The sequence below is a fragment of the Neodiprion virginianus genome, chromosome 3 (genome assembly GCF_021901495.1).
Source record: "Neodiprion virginianus isolate iyNeoVirg1 chromosome 3, iyNeoVirg1.1, whole genome shotgun sequence".
NCBI classification, from domain to species: Eukaryota; Metazoa; Arthropoda; class Insecta; order Hymenoptera; family Diprionidae; genus Neodiprion; species Neodiprion virginianus.
The window spans coordinates 12762272-12786720 of NC_060879.1; the positions used below are offsets into that span (position 1 = coordinate 12762272).

At 35.0% G+C, this 24449-nt stretch overlaps 1 protein-coding gene across 2 annotated transcripts; it reads left to right on the plus strand.

Moving 5' to 3' along the window:
- The first annotated feature begins 2325 nt into the window (after positions 1 to 2325).
- On the plus strand, positions 2326 to 23798 carry LOC124301697 (small integral membrane protein 14). Of its 2 annotated transcripts, XM_046757074.1 has the most exons (6): positions 2624 to 2805; positions 2887 to 3002; positions 14227 to 14281; positions 18316 to 18464; positions 22757 to 22761; positions 22843 to 23798. In XM_046757074.1, exons 2-6 carry the CDS (start codon positions 2928 to 2930, stop codon positions 22964 to 22966), a joined length of 408 nt encoding a protein of 135 aa, XP_046613030.1. In that variant the 5' UTR covers positions 2624 to 2805; positions 2887 to 2927; the 3' UTR covers positions 22967 to 23798. The 2 variants fall into 2 exon arrangements, with proteins under 2 accessions (XP_046613031.1, XP_046613030.1); XM_046757075.1 differs by lacking the exons at positions 2624 to 2805; positions 22757 to 22761 and adding an exon at positions 2326 to 2444.
- The last annotated feature ends 651 nt before the right edge of the window (positions 23799 to 24449 follow it).

Here is a 24449-nt window from a genome sequence, read left to right on the forward strand (position 1 = left end):
TACGAAGCAGGTTATGTTTGTGTGAAGAACCTTCGGGACGCCAGCGCATGTGTGATTAGACAAAGACAACCAGACTCCTAGTTGCTCTCTCTCTTTCTATCGCGTGCTCGTTTTCACTTATGTGCGCTCCTGTGGCTCACGTACTCTATTCTTATATCTCTATGATTTCAATACTTTATTGGTTATTGGTGACCCAAACTACTGATGTGAGTCTAACTGTAGCTGTGTGAACGATTCCAGTGTCTAGCATCTGGAAATTTCCACCAGGAACCGTACCGACGTCACAACAGGAGGCGGTAACGATAGCGATAATCGTCGCTAGAGAGTTATGGAATCGCGCTACTGGCGTATCAGCCACGGCGGCAGCCCAACAACCGTATCCCCCTTCGAGTAATATAAGTTTTATGGGAACTGGGCCTTAGGGAATTTTTAGCGCTGTAACATCCGACCGGAACGTCCGTATGTTTTATCGACTATTATTACTGCATGTTACTTTTATCAACTAACCAAACTCGAAGTACGAGAATCTTGTAACCATAAGAAATTAAAACAACTGTCTAACTATTTGGAATATCCCTAGATGGAAATAACTATGAAATTCACTAGCCAAGGCTTAAAAACCATGTTACGAGATCTTCGTACCACAGAGAACTATAATACTATTATGCGTTATTATATATCACTATCATATTAACACTATAATTAACTAACACAATTATACCCAATTATTATATAGCACTCAACAATGCCATTTGTGCATTCGGAGCTGAGAGCTATACTATAAGCAACATACGCTTTACTATATAGCCTGGAGTATAGAAGACTGTAAAACCATAGATAAATGCATAACCAATATAATGTAAAGATAGCACTGCTGCAATAACCCATAAAACCAGAGACTGCAAAACCATCAAATCGTGAATGCTAATTACCCAGCATGAACTATACCTTCTTCCGCAACGCCGTATTGTAGGCAACACGCGCAACGTTTTGAAGGCAATGCAGATCTCCAATGTGGAGCCGTACAGAGCCTTACCTAGAGAATACATTAGGAAACTTACCGACGAAACGAAAACGTTCTAGAAGCTTCCAAGCCGATTTATATCAATATAAGAATTAACAATTACAGAAGGGAATCATATACAAAAGGCACACATGTAAAACTGCTCTAAAGCTATGAATCATCAAATTACTAAATACTCTAAATCTGTTAAGATAGTTATAACACAAACAACTAAGGATATTCGCAGCAGCGCGATTCTAATAATGTTAAACAAATAACAAACTATGTTCATAAACAATTGCTATTGTACTCCAGGTTAACAACGACAGTAGTCGACTATAATACATATGCAATTCTATATAGATATAACTATAAAACTAACAAACGACAGGTAACCAAAATGAAATATGGGCTTTGTAACGAGCAAGATAGCAAAAACATTAAGAGGTAGACAGGTAGTTAAGTGGCTGAGAGGCGCCAGAAAGGGGGCTGGCGCCACAACGAAAAGCTCACGCAGTTCGGAGAACTACGGAACAAAGTCCACGCACCTACACCACCGCACCAAGCAGCGATATACCATACGTAAAAACCTACAATATAGTAATAGCCAATGGACTAAGATAACAGGCGTGCATGCGCGAGGATGTCGTGCCCTAATTAGTTCCTAGAAAAAGAGGGGAGGTGCGCAAAGGTGACCAAAAAACTAGAGAGGGGGATCGTTCTGCGCAACGATCGACCCCTATAAAAAGGGCGACCGATCACTCGATCGCTCTCTTGTTTTCTACCTCCAGATTCGTCATCTAGTTCCGGTACAGTCTCGCGGTAAAATCCTTTAGCCTTTTGCATTAAAACTTTCATACAACGTTACTCTGCCCAAAAGTTTAGCGAGCTTCAACTCCATTTTGTCATACTAAGTTTAAGATCTTACACCGTGTAACTTTGCGTTTGTGACTTTTAAATATCAAAACTTATAAAATAAACTAAACTTAGTCAAAATATCCAAATATATTAAAGTCAGTTATTCCGCTAAAACCTCTCACCAATCTACAAGTCATCGCATCCAGAATACTCTCAAAAAGGTAAGCCAAATTAAATCTTTCATCCAACAATTTCTCCCTCTTCGGTTCGTTCGACTAGAGCGACAGAATGCCCGTTGTTCGGTGTATTTCAATACTTAATCGGTAATTGGTGACCCAAACTACTGATGTGAGTCTAGCTGTAGCTGCGTGTGAATGTTTCCGGTGCCTAACATCTGGAGATTTCCACTAGGTACTGTTCCGACGTCACAGCGCTGTCAGCTAGTTTCAGAACGCACCCTAGAGCGTGCCGTGCATACCAGTAACCAGTACATCGCAATGAGTACACCATCTCTAGTGCCAGTATGTAATGAGCATAGAATATACATAACCGCACATAACACTCGATATTTCCACGTAGAAAGGTATTTGTTTACTAGTATTATTTGTACTTTGCATTAAAACGATAAACTTTTGTCGTTTTCACTTATATATTTTCCCATTTATAAATCATGAAAATAGTAATACATTGCATATGGTTATACGTTTGTATTTTGTTTTTTTTTTTACCCTGTTTGCTCTTTTTCGATCCGTTGCAGTGCCCTGCTGTCAATCTGACAGGATTTTATAGTGCCACATCAAGGTTCAGAATATTCGAAATTGCTACGTTTAGAAGTTGTTCGCATTATTCGAGTACAGTAGCTTCGATTTATCGTAATAAGTGGCGTTGTTTAGATGGCAGTCTCGTTTCATGAAATAATTTCACCAACAATATTGATGAAATATGTGTGTGGCTGAAATACACAATATTCTTCAAATTCCTCACCACCATCCATGTTATGATTATAATTTGTTTTACCTGTCCAGCAAGAATCACATCTGCACCTGACAACTAAGCAGAGGATAAAATGAGTGACGAAGGATTTGACATGTGCGAGTACATGTGGGACCCAAATGTTGTCATGCGCCGTCTTCTTTCAATTGTAAGCATGTCATGGTGCTAGTCTACTAATTCTAGAATCATATGTTTCAAGTTCCATTTCATAATCACATATTTGTAAAAAAGCTCATGAATGTAATTTAAACTAGAGTTGTAGATAATGGGAAGCTGAGGCATTGTTTTTCGCTGCTTCCATCTCAATACTTATGCAATCAAAGGTGAACAGAATTTCAGCTACACCTGAAACGAATTCCTGAATTTAAAAGTAATAATTTAAAACACTACAGAGTAGCATTCTGAAAACAATGAATATGAAAGTAACATAGAAGAACGTTGCCATTCTTGTCATTAATTCCGTGATTAAAATTTAATTACATTCAACAGTCTATCAAATTGTGTTTCCATTTATTTTTAAAATGGTAACAGTGTTATACCATACTTATCATGGTGTATGAAACTCAGAATAGATGACTTTGAATAGGCTTTATAGTATGTTTAGATGTGTAGCCACCCAGTTTCTCCACATTTATTTATTGGGCATCACTTACAAAAATGCCAATGTTCCTTATGTAATTTTCTAGAATTACTTTCATAGTTTTCTTATTTGCTTTGCTAAAAGTATATATTTTGTGGAATTGATACTTATTCTTCAGAGGAGGTAAAAAGTATACCCAGTATTTAAATTTTTAATGCAAACATACATCAAAGTTCGAGTTTACAGTATTCACTTACAATTAGTTGTATTAAACAGTGCAAACTATCATTGCAAATACATGTCCACTTACAAGAAATGAAGCTACACTTCCAAAAACCAACCGAGGGGGAATTCCTTAATCACATAAACTATTTTTTCCTATTGTTTCACCCTTTTGCTGCCTACAATCTTACAATTGAATAAGGTTGCGGATAATCCCCCCCACCCCTCACCATCGGTCTCTATCATTTAATGAATAACCGATGTGTTACATTGTTTTCTAATTTTTTTTAATCTTGTATTTGCATAGGTTTAGAATTGAAATCATTTATTTCCTGCTGATGTTTAAAGTTGAAAAAATTAGCGTCAGGCAAGACTCCTAGAAATGGATGAAAAAATGTCAAAAAAATTGAGTTTTTTAGTGATAAGTGATGTATTTCGCGTTACGATTACTAATCCATGCTACTACAGGGTTTTATGTAAAATAAACTCTACTGTGAAAACGCACGGACAGGAGATGTCTCAAAGATTTTTTTTGCGGGCTATCATCAAAACATCTTTTGGTCTTGATTTGTTATAACGGAAAATTTTTCTTTTTCAAGAATATTCAGTACTGCTAAACACAAATGGTAGCATGGAATTTTGGATTATCTACTCTCTATCAATAAACTCGATTTTTTAGCTATTATTCACCCAGCTTTGATGGAGTTTTTCGCACGAGAATATTTGGAACTCGTTAGAATAATTTTTCTGAAAATATCGAGGGAAAATTATTTAACAAATTACGTCTCATACGTTGTAATATCTCTTCGTCACCCCTCATTTGTAGCTTCACATAATTGGTGGACGCTTCGATTTGTAAGTGTATTTTTTATATCCAGTAAAAGATATGGCAAAAATTAACGAATGATCGGTTATCGGTCCTTCCGGGTTCGGGACTGTTCAGATCATGTTGTCTACAGCCTAAAGACACCAATGCAATATTTTTTCCGCAAATTCATAACTGATTTTACCCTGTAAAATTACAAATGAAATACACAACAAAATTGTGTCAACAACAAAATTTAAACCATCCAGGGCGAAGAAATCTGAGACAAAAGTATAATAACGAAGTGTAGCATTCCGACAGTATATAACTGTAAAAACTTGAGACTAGCTATCCTTGTTGAACTGTGGTGCTCTCAGGTGGTCAGCATTAATATGAATAATTTATACATAATGCTAATCATTGAGTGATAAAAACTTTGAAACATGTTGTTGGCATCCATTTCTACGGCGTTCAAATCCTCGCTATTATTATTTCATCTTCATTCAGATATCACGATTCTAACACATCTTCAAGTGTCTCGTAAATTACTACACTAACTTATTCATGCGTTTGTCAGAAAGGATTTGTCACTTTCTTAAAAATTCAAATCGCATACAACGAGAGTAATTTTCCGAAAAATTTTGCATTCTCAAGCATTGACAATTTACATTCATGTGTAGTTTGAATGGCGCAATTGACACAAAAAAGGATCTAGTAGCACACAACGGAAGAAAAATCCTTGCGGAAAGATATGTCTTAAATCAAATTCTACAAGGACGCTTTTGGCATTCAAAGTTTTCTGATTTAAGTCATGTATTTAGCGATCTTGGATTCGTTTATTCGATTTTACATTACGAAAATAACCGGGAAGTCGAGAAGTAGAGATGAATGAATATGGGTATGATTAAAATATGAGTTTGATGTTTATTGTGAGGTGATTTGTGTGAAAACTGGAGATAAAGCGTACAGTTGATAAGAAGTAACTTGGAATGAATAGAACAAAGCATAAGTATGTGCAGAAAACAGATTGCAAGATCAGAATTCTGGGAGTGCGTTTCGACAAAAGTGTTACGTGAATTTGTATTGTACAGTCAATAGTTTAGCTACTAATAAGACGTTTAAAAATGAAATCGATCAAAAAACATATGCCTTCAAACTGAGCTTTATAATTTTTGAACCGTTTGAGTAACGGATTTTGCTGAATTGGTAATTTTGTAGGATAGTGAATTATTTATAAAATGCGGCTGAGTGGTAATAATTTAAAATAAGCCGTAAAAATAGTAATTTTTGTGGTACTTTTCATCACTTTACAAACCAATGGAATTATTACAAGTACCATTAAGTATGATCAAAATCGTTTGTCATTGATACTCCTTTTTTTCATGCAATGGTTTCTTTTTTCTATAAAATTGTTCCGTATTCCATTATTTTATTACTATTAAAGGTTAAGTTGTGTAAATATTAGATTCTTTCATCGGAGGTCACTGCGGAAATATGTAGAAAATTGAAGTTTTTTTTTCGACAGAATCATACATTTCAAAAATGCGGGCCATGGTAAGTTTTCAACGCCGTCACTTGAATTTAGAGTTGTGTTATTTTAGATTTTTTGATAGAGCCGTTTCCGAGATCATCGCTAGAGTTTTTGGGACAAATACAGATCGATGTTCTTCTAAAACCCTATTTTTGGAATACTAAAAAATCTGAAATTATAGAGTTTCATTGTAATTACAAAAAGTTATTTGCAACCAAATCCAATACTTTTCTGATATGACCATAACCGATGAAAAGTAAAAATAATTCGCATCAAAAACATTTGAAACGTATAAACAGCCGCCAAATACCAAAATTACCTCATAATGAAAAACTTATCGACAATTTTTGCCGTCAAATCAGGAAAAATGGCAAGCACGACTTTCCCGCACGTATAAGTCATTTGTTTTTATGTCATTGGCATTTTTCTGATTTAACGGCAAAAATTATCGATAAATTTTTCATTATGAGGTAATTTTGGTACTTGGCGGCTGTTTTTACGTTTCAGATGTTTTTGATACGGATTTCACTACTTTTTGCAAGTATACGACAATAATAATACTATATTGTTCGAACCAAGCATTTGTGATAAACACAATCCTTCTGTCAGTTAACATACGACACGCGATGTTTACAGTTGATAATGTTGAGCACTACAATAACTCACTAGGAAATAAAATCAGATTGACGTACCACTTGCATTTATATGAATAGAAATGACATAGTTTGCTTGTAATTAATAAAAAGTTGGGAAACGGAATTGTGTTGGAGGTGGTGTAAGTAATTAAAGATATTTGGCACAGTTTGAATTATTTGAAACTGAATGATATAATGTAGCCATCCGGATATGTATATTCGAGCTGATCGATTGCGATTTTTTTTAGTACTATTTAATAATTCGAACAGTGTAGAAATCAATAGTGTTATAGTACAGATTTCAATTAGATTCATTATTAGTCCAGGTCAGATGGACGAGGTCTCTGTCCTATGAGTTTCGATGAAAAATATTTACTCGTTCGCAAAATATGATACCCTGATTTCGGGCAGAAGTTTCTCCGGGTAAATGATTCTCAGCTACTGCTCGTCGGCCTACGGGTAGTTAGTATTGGTGGCGATCCGCTGCCGGGAATCTTGATGACATCTTCCTCATATTATTCAAGTGGCTAAACTTCAAATTCAAAACACAACCTTTCAAAATTGGATCTAAGGGAAATTGTTCCGTGATAATTTTTTTTGTTGTGTACCAGGTTTTCAGGTACGAGCAAAAAGAAATGTTGCTGCCAAACAAACTACCATCATTCTCATGTCGACCACCCTTTTAAGTTCGAAATTGATTGACAGACCCACATTAGGTTAATGAAAAGATAAGCACCAAGATTTAAGCATATTTTTATGAAAAGTAAGTTATCTGTAACAAAAATTTGCGATAACGATAAACTAAATGAGGGACTAAGAATACAAGTGGTGTCTGTCAGTTTGACCTCATTTTTTAGAACAACGGAATGTACATCCGAGATTCACAAGGGTCCAAAATCTTTACGCTTGTTACGTCCGTGGATGTCGTTTATTCCCGAGCGGGAAGGAATAAACCGGTTCGGCTTCGATTTTACGTCCGGGGAGAACCAGAAGTTGGGATAAGGGTTGAACAAGCGTTTGGATGTTTGAGATATCAGCTATATATTTGTTTGAAGAATTTGTGGAATGGTTTAAACGGGGTGCGTAGTTCACAATATCGGTAGGAAAAGTTATACGTGAGGTTTTTGAGTGTTGAAATAGACTTGATCGTGTCGAACGTTGGAATCGGAATGATACGGAGGTAAAGAGCAGGAGTAGAAGAAGATGCAAAAATTCAGAATCGTGGGGAATAAAATTAGCAGAGTTGGCAACAAGCGAGTGGCGTGAGAAAGAATGGAAATAGGAGGACTGAGATGATAAGGTTACTTGTAAGGATCGTGGGAGAGTGACGAGATGAGGGAGACGTGGCGATACGCCGGACGTAACACTAATTATAATTCTAATTTTCTATAATTATTGAAATTGAATCCTCCAAAAAATATTTTTAATAAACTTAAAAACATTTGCAAAAAAAAAAAAAAAAAAATTATAATAATATACAAATCAAAATCAAACTTTACCTCAAAGTTCTTCATTCAAAATTTAGGTCCAAATTTCTTTGTCCTAAACAATTAGGTAAAAGTGACCACCATTTGGATTTTCAATCCCTCAAATGTTTGATTTTTCATAAAAGTAAATGAGATAATCCAACGAAGATCAACAAAAAAATTAACTTTATTTTACCGAATGGTTCCTGAGATATTTTAAGTGAACATGACACATTTGCTACAACGTATAAATAACATGAAGTAATACAAAAATCATGCATATTACCCATAAATTGATAATAATTTAATATACCACTTCTTCAGTAATACATCAAAGACATTTTACAATCTCCAACTTTTTTCAAACCTCATTCACGGAACATTTTTTAATGTCATTAATTTTTTATTGGAATGGTACGACCGAAACATCATAAAGCTAGGTCAGCTTCTCCTTGAAGATAATGTTTAGTAGTTCTCTCAATCTGGGAATAATTTTTCGTCTCAAACCACTCTGTTGCCGACTGCAAAACAAGCTGAACGGCCTCACTTAAATTACGTAACGCATTCAGGATCACTTTTTTACTCCTACCCACCAATGAAAAAAGCAATAACGACCATTGTAAAAGGCACTAATCGCGTATTTTTGATCATTCCTTTCATATCGCGTTAGAATTTCTTTGGTAAACAAAATGGCGGCTCCAATATGGCGCCTCAAAGTTATGATTTTTTATTTTCTTGCTCAAATCTTGGTTATTTCACTCTGATTAACGATAGACGATATGATATTTTTGTATTTGTCGTTTTTTTCGTTCTTTTTGTTGTACTTTTCGTTTCTTTTGTTGATTCACATTTGTTAATGTCGCGTTCTTTAGCCGTCAATAAATATTTTGCCGCCATTTTGCTTATCAAAAAAATTCCAAAGCGATATGAAAGGGATGATCAAAAATACGCGAATAGTGCCTTTTACAATGGTCGGTATTGCTTTTTTCATTGTCAAAGTATACGATTTTTGCGAAAAAACATGGAAAAAATCGGCTCATTTTTCGAAAAAATGGTCACAACTTTTTTCCAAAAAATCGTAGGTTGATTTTGACCATGTCATTCGAGAAGAGATCAAAAGCTATCGACTTGTTTTTTTTTTTTTTTTAAGCGACGTTTTGATCAAAAGTTACATCGCCGAAACTCGTGTACAAATTTTGGACATTTGGGACGAAATGGGTTAAGTGGTAATACAATTGTGATCGGTTATTGCTTTTTTTACAATTACAAACTACTGTTGTAAATTAATTCATTCCTTTTCAGTTACAAAATACAATTGTTATTTTTAACTTGTCATAAATTAATTACAAATTTGCCCAACGTTGGTTGTGACAGGTGGGGGAAGATATAATAGAAAATGTGGAAAGGGGAACAGAGAAACGATACATAATAATAATAACGATAGCAGAAGTATGAAGATAATCAGAGTAATGGAATAGTGGAGGTGGGATGCAATGATAGATGTAATGAAAATAAGGAGAATAATTTCCATGGCGATTGCGATGACGCTCAATTCGTAGGTTACGCTCCGATGGTGATTGGCGGAGAAGGTAGCGTCCGTGAAGGGGAGGGGGCAAGGAAAGAGAAGAATATTTTTACGTATTTAGTTGCCGCAAACGGCAGTGACGTTCTTGTCTATGCGTGTCGCAAAACAATGGCTATTGCTCAACAATTGCAACTACATTTAGAAGTCTAAATACATTTTACTATTATACTTATTTTATTGCGTAAATATATTTCTACATATTTTACTACAGCTTGATGCTGAATATAACTGAGGTAAAAAAAATTTCAGGAGTTTTATGAACCAAAAATCCATACTTTCATTCCTTTTATCACATACATAGTAGTATCTTCAGAATAGATTATCAAACTATTATATTGGTAAACATCACTTCAAGACCACGCAGTAAGAAATATTTGAATCATAAACGAAAGCTTAGATATCGATACTTCCTTTAGGCGGGGGGGGGGGTTAATTCGGTCAAAAAATGGCACATTTTTATGAATTTTTATCAAAGAAAGAATTAATATAAATAATGTTATCCCAGTGGGGTATTGTCAAGTCACATTTGGAGAATACTTTGTGAAATTTTCGTGAAAAAATATAAATATTTGAGCCAGTGGCAGCAACTCTTGTCAGGCGCCTCGGAAAAAAAGCCTTTTGCGGTGGACATCAGAACTCAAGACTGGATCATGTAAAACACAAAAACCAAAGCGATTCTTTTAGTTTATAAGTTTATCTAGGTAACCCTGTCGAGAAAATTTTTTTTTTTTTCTTCATTTTTGGATTTATGGTGGCATTCTAAAGTCAAAAACCCGATTTTCGCCCAAAATAACCAACATTTGAGCCCCCATAAAAAATACTTGAAATCAAAAATAAAAAAAATAAAAACAACTCGACAGGGTTACCTCGCTAAATATGTGTAGAAAAAGTGTGTAAAAATCAAATCGATCGGTTCAGTAGATTTTGAGTGACAGTGTCCACTGACTTTAAAAAGCAAGTTGTGGGACAATCGATTTATCCTGCCGCGCAAGTGCTGAAAATTCCGTTTGAGGCATTCATACTAAAAATGCTGTACTACCGTCAAATTTTCTCGGATCGACTTGAAATTTTCACAGAATATTCCTGAAATATGGTATATTCACGTAAAAAATTTTCAAAAAATGGGAAAAAAAATTAAATACCCTACCCCCCCCCCCCCCCCTTAAATCAGTTCAAACTGGTTAAAAGTCTGTTACATTCATCGGGTTTAGCTTCACTTTACGATACCGCATGTTAATCAGAAGACTATTCACTACAAAGTCTCTGGATAAATTTTCTTTTTTTTCACTACGCGCCATCGTTAAATATTCTATTTGATAACGTTGCATGGATATTGATTAGGGATGACAAATAGCAATATTGAATTGACTAGTGGAAGAAACCTCGTAGCAGGAACTCTAGATGATATTCTTCTGAATAAAATAAGCCATCGTTCAGTGGAATCGAACAGATCTACGCGATTTCTTATAGTTTCGGAACCATTCAAAATAAAATATCAGAATTATCTATATCTAAGCTTTTGGTTATGATTTCTTAACATAGCTTACAAATACATCAATTTTACTATCCTTCGATTCGCAATCACTTGATAGTAAAATTAATAAATACCATCTACATTTGACTTACAAATCTTTTTCATTCGAATTCATTATTAAAAATCTCGACTTATGGTCGGTACAATATGGTGATATTCTTACTTCTGTCAATTCTTTTGTTGCTTTCACATTGCACTAACGATCTATACATTTTTTCGTCTGCCAATGCTATCCTCATCACAGGGAACGATCTGAATCGTTGGAATTACAAAGTCATTGTAGAACCAGTGAGTATCAATTATTTTAAACCATCAGATATTCTGGTAACAACGAAGAATCACATTTTTCTATGAAAGGCGGAGATTATTTACTGTCAGTAACCGTGATAGCCGGTGATGAGCGTTATGAGTGTTAGCTATTTCTTGTTTGGCTAAAATAAGGTTTTTCCCTTTTATCACCAGTTATGAACAGTTACTTGATAGGTATTTGGGGTAAAATTTGGAAGGAAGGACTGTTATAATATATTATATGTTACATGAAATGAATGAAACAAAAACAGACAATTACTCGTACAGTTTGATTCAAATTTCAGTTTCATCATATCTCCAAGATATTTAAGAATCATATCAAAATTAACATGTTCTGTTAGTTGAATAGTTACAAATTATCTATATTATAGTCCGCGTGGGTTATATCAAACTACACGGGAGATGTAGGGGCAATGATTGTGATATATGCAAGAGGTGGGCCACTCGGAAAAAAGTGACACAGCGATTGCAAGATTACAGAGACTACATAAAATTTTGTATGGTTGTAAAAGATTTCCCCTATAAAATATGAAAATTTGATTACACATGACTACGGGAAAATTTCACAACTATCCCGATTACAAAAAAAAAAATCAATCATTTTTAATCATCTGTAACCATCCGTGATTTTGTTTTTTGACAAGTTAAATAACGCATACCAAAGTATATTGCATACACGTTTTGCGTACGCATGACGCAGAGTACCTACATGCCATCTGACGAGCAACGAATAAAACTATCTTACTGGAGCGGTGTTAATATTTAATATTATTAAGGTTTTGAAGATTTCATGATCACTCTCATCAAAATGACTACGATATGATTACAAATGATTATAATTGAAAAAACGACTGTTAGAGTGCACATGTGTTTATGATTACAAAGTGATTACAGTGATTGCAAAATGACTGCAATAAGAGGTGACACAATGACACACAATGACTGCTTGAGTGGCTAACTCTTTCGATATACTACGGATCCCCCACTCTAAGGCAGGCAGTCACCGAAGCCCCATGTAGCTATTTTGGTAGTGGGGATAGCGAAACACCTAGCGCGCGCGAGAAAGAAAACATCAGTTGGCTAGTAATGGGGGAAGCACTCACGAGAAGAGTTACGGAGTGTGATAGAACTTGTGGCGATATAACCCGCACGTACTGTACAAATTTAATACATCTTAGAAGGCATAATTCTACTGTCTTAGCATTGCATCGTACTATGTCTGCTATATATAATTTAAATGGCTGAAGAGAAAAATTAGCTGTCGCAGAATCAATTTCCGCATGTTTACTTATAGTTTCAAATAACAGAAGTACCCGGAAAAAAGTTTCCCTATTTTAATTTCGAATACAGGTGATGAGAGAAATTAATGACATTGTAGTCAGAATGATTAGGTGGCTCTGGCAAAGCATCCCTAGATACCGGGTTCGATTCCTGGCTCCGTCGTTAATTTTTCAAGTCACCTGAAATATTTTAATTTGCAATTTCTATTTTAATTTCATAAAATTATGTAAATTAATATAACATTTCACATGGTTATATGTACATACACTTGGGGACAATGAATCTGAGACGGCTAATTTTTTACACTGGACAGTTATGTAGGCAACACAGAGAAACCTACAGCGCTATAGTGGGCCGAGCGCAAAACAAACTCAATCTCAATAAACATAATATAACCCATGGCCGTCGAATCTAACCTTACAATACCGCGGGGATAATGACTTGTTGCCGTGTAAATCCAATTAGGAGGTTAAGTTCGACGGTCATGGGTTATGTTATGTTTATAGAGATTGAGTTTGTTTCGCACTCAGCCGACTATGGCGCTGTAGGTTTCTCCGTGTTGCCAACATAACTGTCTAGTGTAAAAAATTAGTCGTCTCAGATTCATTGTCCCCAAGCGTATCTGATACTTTGGCCGTGTTCGAAAATTGACTGACAGTACTGTCAGCAATCTTTTATCTCTTTTGCGCTGCCGAGTTCATGGACAGCTCTGTCTCTGTCCTAGGGAATTTTTAGTACTGGCAGTCAATTTACGAACACGGCCTTTGAGAACATCGATAATTATTTTAAATTCTGTATAATCATCTAAAATGATATAGTAGATTAGATATAATAAAACTATATATACTTATGTATATATAATTGTCATATATAATTATAACTATATAAAAAATTTTCCAGGTATGGTCAGTACTCTGTAATTAATTTGTGGTCATTTTAATTCCGAAGTTTGAAATTTTAGCTTTCCGCTAAAAAAATTTACGCGGAAAACAAAACAAAAAATTAAGTCGCGTGAATGCGCATTTAACTTCAACGTCTAAAAGAAATTTACATACTCTGGATCAAAGTTATTTTTAGTTGTCATTTTCAACAGTCAAAGTAACTGTGTAATTATTTATTTGGTAAGAGAAGTATTCCACTCGAGTTGAGTAATTATTCTCTTATTGGTAAGAGTAGGCAAATACGAGTTCACTTGATCCGAATACAATTGTTTCTACTGCATCGTATCAATCATCTGTGGTCAACTGTACTCTACGTACAAATTTCTGGGTATTATTGTAAAGTTCACACTTGTGATTTTCGACACTCGTGTGTGTTGTCTCGTGTTTCAAAATAGTTTGAGGAATTATACGCATGTTTTTGATGCCTTCTGTACGAACATTGACCGAATATAAAATAATATTTTGATGTGATTGGAATTTTAGTTACGGCAAAGACAGGCGTACTGCACTGACAACGAGTGTCTTAATGACGGTGCACGTATGTATTATTATTTGTTAAATAAATATCATCTTCTCTAAAGCTTGAATTAAAACATGAATAATAAACAATACAAATATTCACGGAATGATGAACATTCGTAAACTGTGGCACACATTATGTATGTATTACTTGAATATTTAGTATGCAATGGGATACGGCATATCGGGAAACTCCATTTGATGACCCTCCATAAAATAATTGTACTTCACAAAATTCTTCATCATCACTTTCACTTTTTATCAACTCCAACGTAATGAAACGAATATCTATCCAAGAGAGTTATTAAGGTGTTTTTCTATCATAATGCGCAATCAATGATTTCGTCTGAAAGCACCTGAAGCACTGAACCGAGAGAGTATAAAAACTTTTAGCGGCTGTAATTATTGTTACCTTGTCCATAATCATTTCAAAGTGCAAAAGAAGTAGTATGAGATGCAAATTGACTACAATAAAACAAGAGTACCGAATAAAAGTATCGATGAAAATGCAGTAGGCTGAATCCATTTTAAATTGTGCAGACCAGTGGAGGTCATATTCCATAATTGCTCGTAACTGAAGGACGTTCTTCGTCGCCTAAATAGGCGGACACGTATATTTCATTATTACACAAATAAATTTTTCGCGCCTGATAATGATTATTTAAGATTATAACGTAAATATGGTTTTTTCTGATGGTTATCGTATAGTTTCTAAAAAATAACCGCCAATTTCGCGATTTCGGAGCTTTGTTTAAAATTCTTATTTTGGAGCACAAAATGCTAGGGAAGTGAATTCGAATATGGTTTTGGTGAATTGAAAAGTAAACGACGGAGCCAGGAATCGAACGGAGTCAGGACGACAGGGTGGTCTAGTGGAGTAAGTCTGGTAAAGCATCTCTAGATACCAGGTTCGATTCCTGGCTCCGTCGTTAATTCTTTAATTCGCCAAAAACATGTTCGAATTCACTTCTCTAGCATTTTTTCTCAACAATAATTAATAAGACTTCTTCATATAATATTCTCAACGGCCGGGTCCGTTATAATTAGGCTAAAATAAGTCGTGTATTACACACATTTAAACATGCCATATATATAGATACTAGGGTGGTCCTTATTCAGGGTGTCGACGAATTTTTGCCAGACCATCCCCCAAATCAACTTCAAATAATTCCAAAACAATCGCCTAATATTTTCAGATTTTTACATCGACTCTAAGATAGTCCGCATTGTGATCGAAGTTTCTTATGGAAATTAACATTGGTAAAACTTTTTTTCTCGGTATATATTTTATTGCAAGAGTAATAATGTTCCAAACAATCTGTAACCGCGAGGTTTTTGTGAGAATTAGTGCTACTATCTGGGAAAAAATACACATTATCGTACCGGGCAATCTAGACGAATTGCACAACCTCGAATCCTGACTTTTTTTTTATTTAGAGGAAGTGCAATTCGTCTAGATTGCCTCGTACGATGATGTGTATTTTTTTTTCATATAGCATCACTAATGCCGACTAAAACCTCGCAGTTACAGATTTTTTGGAACATTATTACTTTCACGATAAAATATATAATGCGAAAAAATGTTTTTCTCATGTCATTTCCATAAGGGGTCATCCATAAATTACGTCACACGAATTTTACAACTTTTAAACCCCGCCCCCCGTCCTTGTCACAGGTTGTCACATTTTCAGAACCCCCTCCCCCCTGATGTCACGTCACAAATTTTTCAAACTCATACATGTATTTAAAAATAATCAAAAGAAAACAGTTATTTTCATTTTTTTCTTATTTTTATTAAATATTTTTTATATATAAATTTCGTGTTTTAGTATTTAAATTTTTAACATGTGACGTCACACAGCTTTTGACCCTCCCTGCCCCTTGTCACACTATGTCACATTACGGTGATACCCCCCCCCCTCCCCCCCCCCCCCCCCTTAACTTGTGGCGTAAATTTATGGATGGCCCCTAAGAAACTTAGAACACAATGCGGGCTATCTCAGACTTGCTGTAAGAATCTGAAAAAATTTGGCGACTCTTTTTAAATGATTCAAAATTGATTTCAGTGATGAGGCGGTAAAAATTCGGCAACACCCTAAACAAGGACCACCCTAATAGATACATAGTCTCCAATGTGCCTCAGCGACGACCTCTATTACGTTTTGGAGTACGTAGAATCTCACACTTGCTCAAAATGTCCTATTTTTGTTGGGTGATTTCATTGCTTTTTATTTTATTTTCTTGCCGCAGATTTGATTTTTTTGCTTCATCCCTTATTCGAAAATTTCTGGCGTTGCCACCTTTATGTTAGGCTGGCCAAGCCATACGTAAAAACACATACAGGGTAAGTGGAAAAAGAAGTCAAATAGAGGCATATTTTTTTGCTATTTATTTGTTCGCAACATGCACCACATTCAATTTTTTTACTCACCCCCATCCCAACAAACCATCCCCTAGATCTTGACTTCAGACAAAACACGCCGCTTTCGGCGAAAAACAGAGTGCACCATTATTTTTTGCTATTTATTTGCTCGCGATGTAAGATGTTTTCAGATTCTTGGCCCCACCCCTCATCCGAAGTAACCACGCTCTGGATTCTGACTTCAAAGGGAACAGATCAAGGGCGGTAGAATAACAGAAAATGGAGTGAATTATTATTTATTTTTTTCTGCCATTCCCTTGTTCACGATATGAGCCACCATCAAATTCTTTCTCGATCAAATCTGAAATGAGTTCAACGATTTTCTTCCTACCCCAGACTTAGAATATGGTTCACGAGTATTATTGATGAAATATGTAAAATAATAATTATAGAAATAATAATTAATAACAGGATGATAGATCACTACCGTGAGGATACCTCAAAGAGCACTTCGTAGTACTAAAGATGGAAATTCAATATTATAGTGGCTATCACAGAATTTATTCAAATGATTTGTGACCAGTACATGTGCACATAATAACTATAGTCAAACGAACAACAATATGGTATGACCGTTAGTTTATTTGTATAATTATTATGTAACATATTTGATCAATAATACTCGAAACCATATTCTGAGTCTGGGGTAGGAAGGAAATTGGTGAACTCATTTCAGATTTGAATCGACAAAGAATTTGATGATGGCTCATATCGTGAACAAGGGAATGGCAGAAAAAAAATAAATAATAATTCACCCCATTTTCTGTTATTCTACCGCCCTTGATCTGTTCCCTTTGAAGTCAGAATCCAGAGCGTGGTTACTTCGGATGAGGGGTGGAGCCAAGAATCTGAAAACATCTTACATCGCGAGCAAGTAATTAGCAAAAAATAATGGTGCACTCTGTTTTTCGCCGAAAGCGGCGTGTTTTGTCTGAAGTCAGGATCTAGGGAATGGTTTGTTGGTATGGGGGTAAGTAAAAAAATTAAAAGTGGTGCATGTTGCGAGCAAATAAATAGCAAACAATATGCTTCTATTCGACATTTTTTCCAATTACCCTGTAGGTGTTCTTACGTATGGCTTGGCCAGCCTAACATAAAGTTGGCACCGCCAAAAATTTACGATTAAAGGATGAAGCAAAAAAATCGAAACTGCGGCAAAAAAACAAAAAAACAGTAATTAAATCACCCAACAAAAATAGGACATTTTGAGCAAGTGGTTGTGCCAGCTTAATGGACGTCATTTACAAGCAATTGTGGAATATGACCCCCGCTGACCTGCATGATTTGAGATGGATTCAGCCAGTAATTTCTGCTATGAGCCTGGCCCTTTCATTTCTTAGAAAAACTTGACGTGTCAAAATTTACGGAATTTCAGGATTTTTTAAACTTACAATTAGACATTTTGGCAACTATGAATGTAGCAGTTCAACTCCATAACTTGAAAAATGTGTAATTTTATGATAAAAATAAATTGGTGTGAAAATTTGCAAATACCAACTTGTGTACTCATTATCATTGTATACTGATATTATATAAGCCAAGAGCAGCTCACGAATGTTCCTTTCGCTATCTACCTTAGTACGTCGACTGCAAATGTATATGTATACTCATGTAAGATTATTACTTTTTAGTTCCCGGACCTGGTACCCCTCCGGCTTATTCGGATTTTTTTTTAATGATCATAGCCTTTGCGTTCATAGCACTTATGCTCGCATTTAGGCCAAGGTCACTTCGGGGAGGACACGGAAGTAATGACACGAAGAGGCGTGATCACGATGCTGTGAGTTCCTATCATGTAATCTATTCATAAACCATAGCACATGTCAAGGTCACCGGTGCTTTAATATACCAGCCGTGTATGTTACGTAAAATTCCGCGCAGTGTCTGCTGACGTCAGGGCAAAAACGGTATTGATAGCTATAGTCACTCGTAGAATTTCCGTGTGCAAGCATTTATCTATGTTTGATGGTAGAAAATGAAGGATGATTAGTATATAGACAAAACAGGAGTATTCTATTTCAATCAACACCAAATAAATAGAAAACAGTGTTTGAGTTGTAGAAATATGCCAAATGAGTCAGGAATCAACATGTTTGCATGTTGTTTTAACACTCCATCTCAGCGTGGGGGTCAAAACTTGGAATGGTCAATATTTCGAATGGCTGATATATCGACATTTCAAACATGCGAAAATAAAATAACGAAAGATAAATTATTCGAAATCTGGATTTTTGAAACTGTCACGGATTAGTAGTCATTCTGATCGTGGACCCATGTGTAGGGTCAGGCTTTAAAATATTTTACAAAGTCGTGTAGATATTTATTTTATGGGCTACTCCACGTCAACTCGAATAGGTCCTGACCCTCGGTTTCTCTTATTTACCCACTGTACGAAACTGGTGTGAATCATAGATGTTTTCAGTCTTCGTCTCGGTGCTACCGAATTTTGATTTTTTAGCATCCAAATTTTTCAAAAGATTGTATTCCAAAATTGAAGGATTGTGCAGCAACTGTGTAGAACAAAAGTGATTACTTTTTATCTTACACATTTGAATAAATCTATACATTTTTTTGGGTTTTGGAATAGATAGATGTAACAAAATAAATAGACAATAACGTTTTTCACAAGAAATGAAATCCTTTCATTATTCTCATATTTATGCATGAAATTCTGTGACTGAGCCCGGAACTTTTTATACTTTGTCCAAGATGGGATGAGCCTTTGTTTACAAGTTACAGGATTTTAAGAAAGCATGAAGTCTTTCAAATTTTGGATAAAATGAATTCTGTAATGAATTTTAGTTTATTTTTCGAAAATCTACGGTTTATAATATATTGTAATTTGTTTATTTATGAAATTGAATGATACATTATTAAATTTTTTAAATTAAATTATAATCTATGTTAATTATTTTATAAATTACTAAATTTACTCGATCTCACAGTGTTGGGAAGTATCTAAAATCTAGATACAAGTAACCAAGATACATCTCAACACCTTTTCCGATGACAAGATATAAAAAAAAAACTTTTATTATTTATACGTCGATAAGATGTGCCAATTCTCTCGAATTCAAAAATACGAACATTTGTAAATGTTCACAGGATAACCTATTACGTAGGTGAGAGTCAATATAACAAGTCCGGCGAGTGAAAATAAACATTTCGACGAAACTGTACTAGCAGTAATACACAATTTGTGGAGCTTTGATCGGCTATGTTGGTTCCAAAATCTGATAGGTTTATTGTGGCGCTCAATTGCATCTTGACCGAGATAATATCACAATTCATCGGGCATACTATCACGAGCTTGCGCTCCAGCTCTTTCAACTTTATTAACACGAACCAAATTGTCATAGAAAAACCAAAAATCATGTGTAGCAGTTGGAGAATCTTTAACCAATTAAGAGCCGAGGCGTCATAGCGGCGGCATTCAGTGTATTTCAAAATAAAAATTCATCTCGAAGAAAAAAAATGATGATTCGTTCTATGACGCCATTTGAGAAAATGATAAAAAAATTCGTCAACTTCGAGGGTTCAAAAGTGTATGAGCCCTTGAAGCGCGGAAAAAATAACTTTTTATGGTTATAATCGGATTCCTTGATCTCAAAAATACTTAAAATCCATGCTTTTAAAAGTAAATATTCACCCGAGACACCAAAAAGATTGAATTATTTCATGACGTCATTTCGCGATTTTTAGCACTAATGTCATGGGCGCGTTTGACGCCGCTAACGATAAGACGCCGCTAAGACGCCTTAGCACTTAAGAGGTTAACTTTGCTATTATTCTGAGGTAAAAATTGTTCAGCAGTATTGAGTATTTTCGTTATTTTAGCGACAGCATTAGAGCAAATGTAAAATACAGTCCGCTCCCGTAATAGTGCCGCTTCCCCTCATTCTCGCTCGGATATAACCCCCACCACGGGCTCACTTCGGGTTTCATATTTGTCTCTCTCAATAATCCCAAACGCTGGCTCAATGAAATAGCGTATAATTCTCTGCTTTCAATTCAAATTATAGTCATTAATTTTTTAATAATGTTATTTCGTCACAAAATTCATAATATAGTAATAAGATCATTAAAAAAAATTTCATAAATTTCAATTGTAATCATTAAAATAATAATTGATTTTATTGAAAGAAATAGAGATTATATACATTTGATAATTTTACTGTATCAATAAGTATTTTTAACACATTTTGTGGAATAAATGGGAATACGTCTGAAAAGTTTTCTTAAAATAACGAAATTTAGAAAAAGAAATTGAATTTCGAAAATCGAAATAATCCATTTTTATATGATAAGGAAAACGAATATAAATATATAAATATACACGAGTAGTCACAGTTTACCCGGTGCGGCGGCACTATTACGAGAGCGCGACGAGAATTCCGACGGCGTGAACGCGCGTCAGTGGTGGGGTTACCTGAGTTCAGTGTTCCCAACCGTCACATAATTATAGTAGATGTCACATAAATATGAACTTCGTACTATGTAACATAGAACTTTCATTATGTGACGGAAGTCTACTATAATTTGGAAATTTGTATGAAAAGAAGTTTTTTTTTGTAATACAAAAACTGGCGGGACAAAATTCTTCAATACTTTTCGAAAAAAAAAGATTTTTAATACTTTTCAAAAGAAACGTAATCAAATCTTTTCGCGCTAGGCAAAAAATTGTCAGCGCCATTCACCATAATGTGGTTTTTAATTTTAACCACATTATTGCGGAGGGCGCTGACATGCACGGTTCGGGCTCAGGCGCGTTGGTGTTGATTTGAGCGCCCCGTTTCCCGCTTCCCGCCAGTTCCTGCCGTCATTCCTAGTGTGTACAAAAATAATTCAAATAAGTACCTTCTGGTCATTCGTACAATTAAATGTGAGTACGCACGCGTATTGTAATGGATAGGGATAATATACTTATAAAAATAATATTCCGTGATTTTATTGCATTATTAACATTTTCAAAAAAGTACTATAATTTTTTGTTCAGTACTATAATGCTACGGCCCTGGTCACATAGCCCCCCACGGACGGGTTGGGAACACTGTCGCCGGCACTATTATGAGAGCGGACTGTATTTACGAAATGAATGTTCCAAATTCGTGGATCCAAAATAGTTGCCACGGCTGATAGGGTTATCTGTTCTATATTTTCAAATCTCTTTGTAAATTCTTCTGGAAGAAGATTCTTCTAACGAAGCCCCGATACCATGTTTGTACAGATATGTCTACATTTTCTATCTGTATCTGTTCCAACGTGTGTAAACGCAATTTATTAACCTCAACATAGAAACAGCTCCTAATTGATCAGTAGCAACCATAGATTTTTTGAAAAATATCACAATACCGTAGACTTTATGACGCACTGAGTTGGTGACTCGATTTTTTTGAATAATTTTAAAAGGTATTAAATTCAAGAGATGTGCAAAGCACGGCAATTGTTTCTCTGCGCCAAATTAATCTACCACTGCTTTTTTAACATTTGTAGCACCATCAGAAACAACGACGCAATACTGCTCGTATCTATTTTCCAATTGTTCACCACTCACAATAACCACCTTTAAATGTTCTCTCAGGAATTCCGTTCCTCTTATTCAGTGACGTCAATTGTAACATTTTTGTGAATATTTTCTACTAAAAAATGTGCAGTTACACCCAGATAACTTTTGGTGTTTATAGGGTCTGTCCAAATATCTATCGTCAAGCATACATGTGAAACTTTTGAGAGTTTGTTTTTCATCATATTCGATAAGATGTTGTGCTTTCCTTCCATGAGACATAACTAACTTAAATTTATTCGATATTGGCTGCTACAGTATCGATACATCGATATATCGGCAAGGCAAATATCGAAATAAATATCGATATATATCGGCCATCTCATCACAGACTGTATCCTCTAAGATTCACGTAATTAAATTTATGATCATATTCGCATCTTTTGTATTCAGATGTCCCCTTCCTGTAGCTGTGTGCTTGTTCATGTTCCATTCGTCGTCCTTCGTTAGTTTGCTACACAATTCTTAACAGAAACACATCAGTACATTTTTATCTGAAAAAAATAAAGAAATGGCATGAATTCTATGAATTTACTATTAAAATTTCATAGAATCTGTACCATTTCTTTATTTTTTACCTCGGAATTTTTTTCAGGGTCCTCGTGGAAATCCACCAATGCCGCCACCAACAGCTGATTGAAAGTAAACAGATAAAATTAAATACTGCTGAAGACGTCTTTATATACCTAAATCCTGCTGCGCTTGAAAGTTTTAAATAAAATAAATCTATAGAACGATAACTCGTTTGTTTCACATTATATTGATATATAGATAGATACAATTTTATGATGAAAAAAAACCAAGGACTAACTTGACATTAGCTACATAAGTGTGATGCATTAGTATGTTTTTAAAGAAATTAATAATATGAAATCATGGGTCATGTTGGTCCCTATAACTCATTTTGCTGGTCAAGATGATTGTATTAACGATCAACCAAAACAGAATGCATAATATTGACATAAAAGCATTTAGACGGGAATTTTGCACTTTTGTAGTTCAGTTTTGAATCGCTATATTTTCGGTTGTATTCATCGTAGAATTATGCATACAAAAAAACTAGTTCGTGAAGAGCATGATAGGGCTTGCGCAACGAGCTAACTGTCAATCTAAGTTTATACGTTACGTTAATGCTCTTCTCCTTGCTTTATTCAATGATTCAACATACCAGTTAGACTATATAATTCTGACCTATCATTTTATCAATATTATTATTTACTTATCTTATATATCACTTAATAAACTTAGTACTTTAGTTCAATTATATTTAAGGGCTATTCAAACGAAGGTAATGCTTTAGTTTACGAACTTGCCTGGCAAAGTGGGAAAGCAAAGAATGAGTTAGTTGTATGTGAAGCAGAATGCAGTTGCGTAAAAAGTTATAGAGCACGGAGTTATGTGAAGGCTAGTGTAATACGTATGGCATAATTAACGCCATCATCATTGTTCAAATGATTGATTGTAATAACCTCTGGGCTCAGAAATCTGTGTTGAATAATTACAAATGTGTATTATGTTGTTACCTTATAAATTGTTTAATCCTCGCGCAAACAGCTTGAAAGAATTATTTTGTTATGTAGTCCCGGCCAACGGGGTAACCACTTTTGAAGTTTGGTATACACCTGACTTCAGGATGGTAAAAAATTTCATCTGCCATGTGAATTTTAGATGACTTTTCGTACTTTCAAGTAACTTTACAGAACTTCTTTACGATAACACGTGACTTCAGGAGTGGTTACCTTCTCGGCCCAGGCAAAATAAATCAAGAAAACCGAGAAATTCGTTATTCAAAGCCTTCACTCACAGGCTTTAGAAGACTAAAACTTCCAGTGAAGTGAGTGATACAGTTATCAATGCTTTAATAATAGGTATAGAGAAAAAAGGCCAGCTTCAAGAAACGAATATAACAAAAAAAAAGATTCAAGGAATATCATGCACAATTACTGAATGGTAATTTCCTTCAAAAGCGACCATAATTTTTTACATTTTTTTTTTCTCAGTCAGGTTATCTTTATCCTGCTCCATGTTATCTACGAGTGACTCTTCAATTGTATGGTCTACACAAATAGCTGTCCATAAATGACATAGCTCTATTCTGGACCCTTTTGACACCCCCGCCAAAAAGGCATGTGTTTACAAAAAAATTTGTACCTTGAAAAATTCATCAACAAGTAGCTTTCTTTTTAATTTTTATTATCCTAA

Excerpts from the sequence above, each read along its gene's own strand:
- LOC124301697 (XM_046757074.1), top strand. The coding sequence starts at position 2,928 with ATGAGTGACGAAGGATTTGACATGTGCGAGTACATGTGGGACCCAAAT. Across the intron at positions 3,003-14,226 it reads TGCGCCGTCTTCTTTCAATT|TTACGGCAAAGACAGGCGTA; the intron begins GTAAGCATGTCA and ends TTGGAATTTTAG. Across the intron at positions 14,282-18,315 it reads GTGTCTTAATGACGGTGCAC|TTCCCGGACCTGGTACCCCT; the intron begins GTATGTATTATT and ends ATTACTTTTTAG.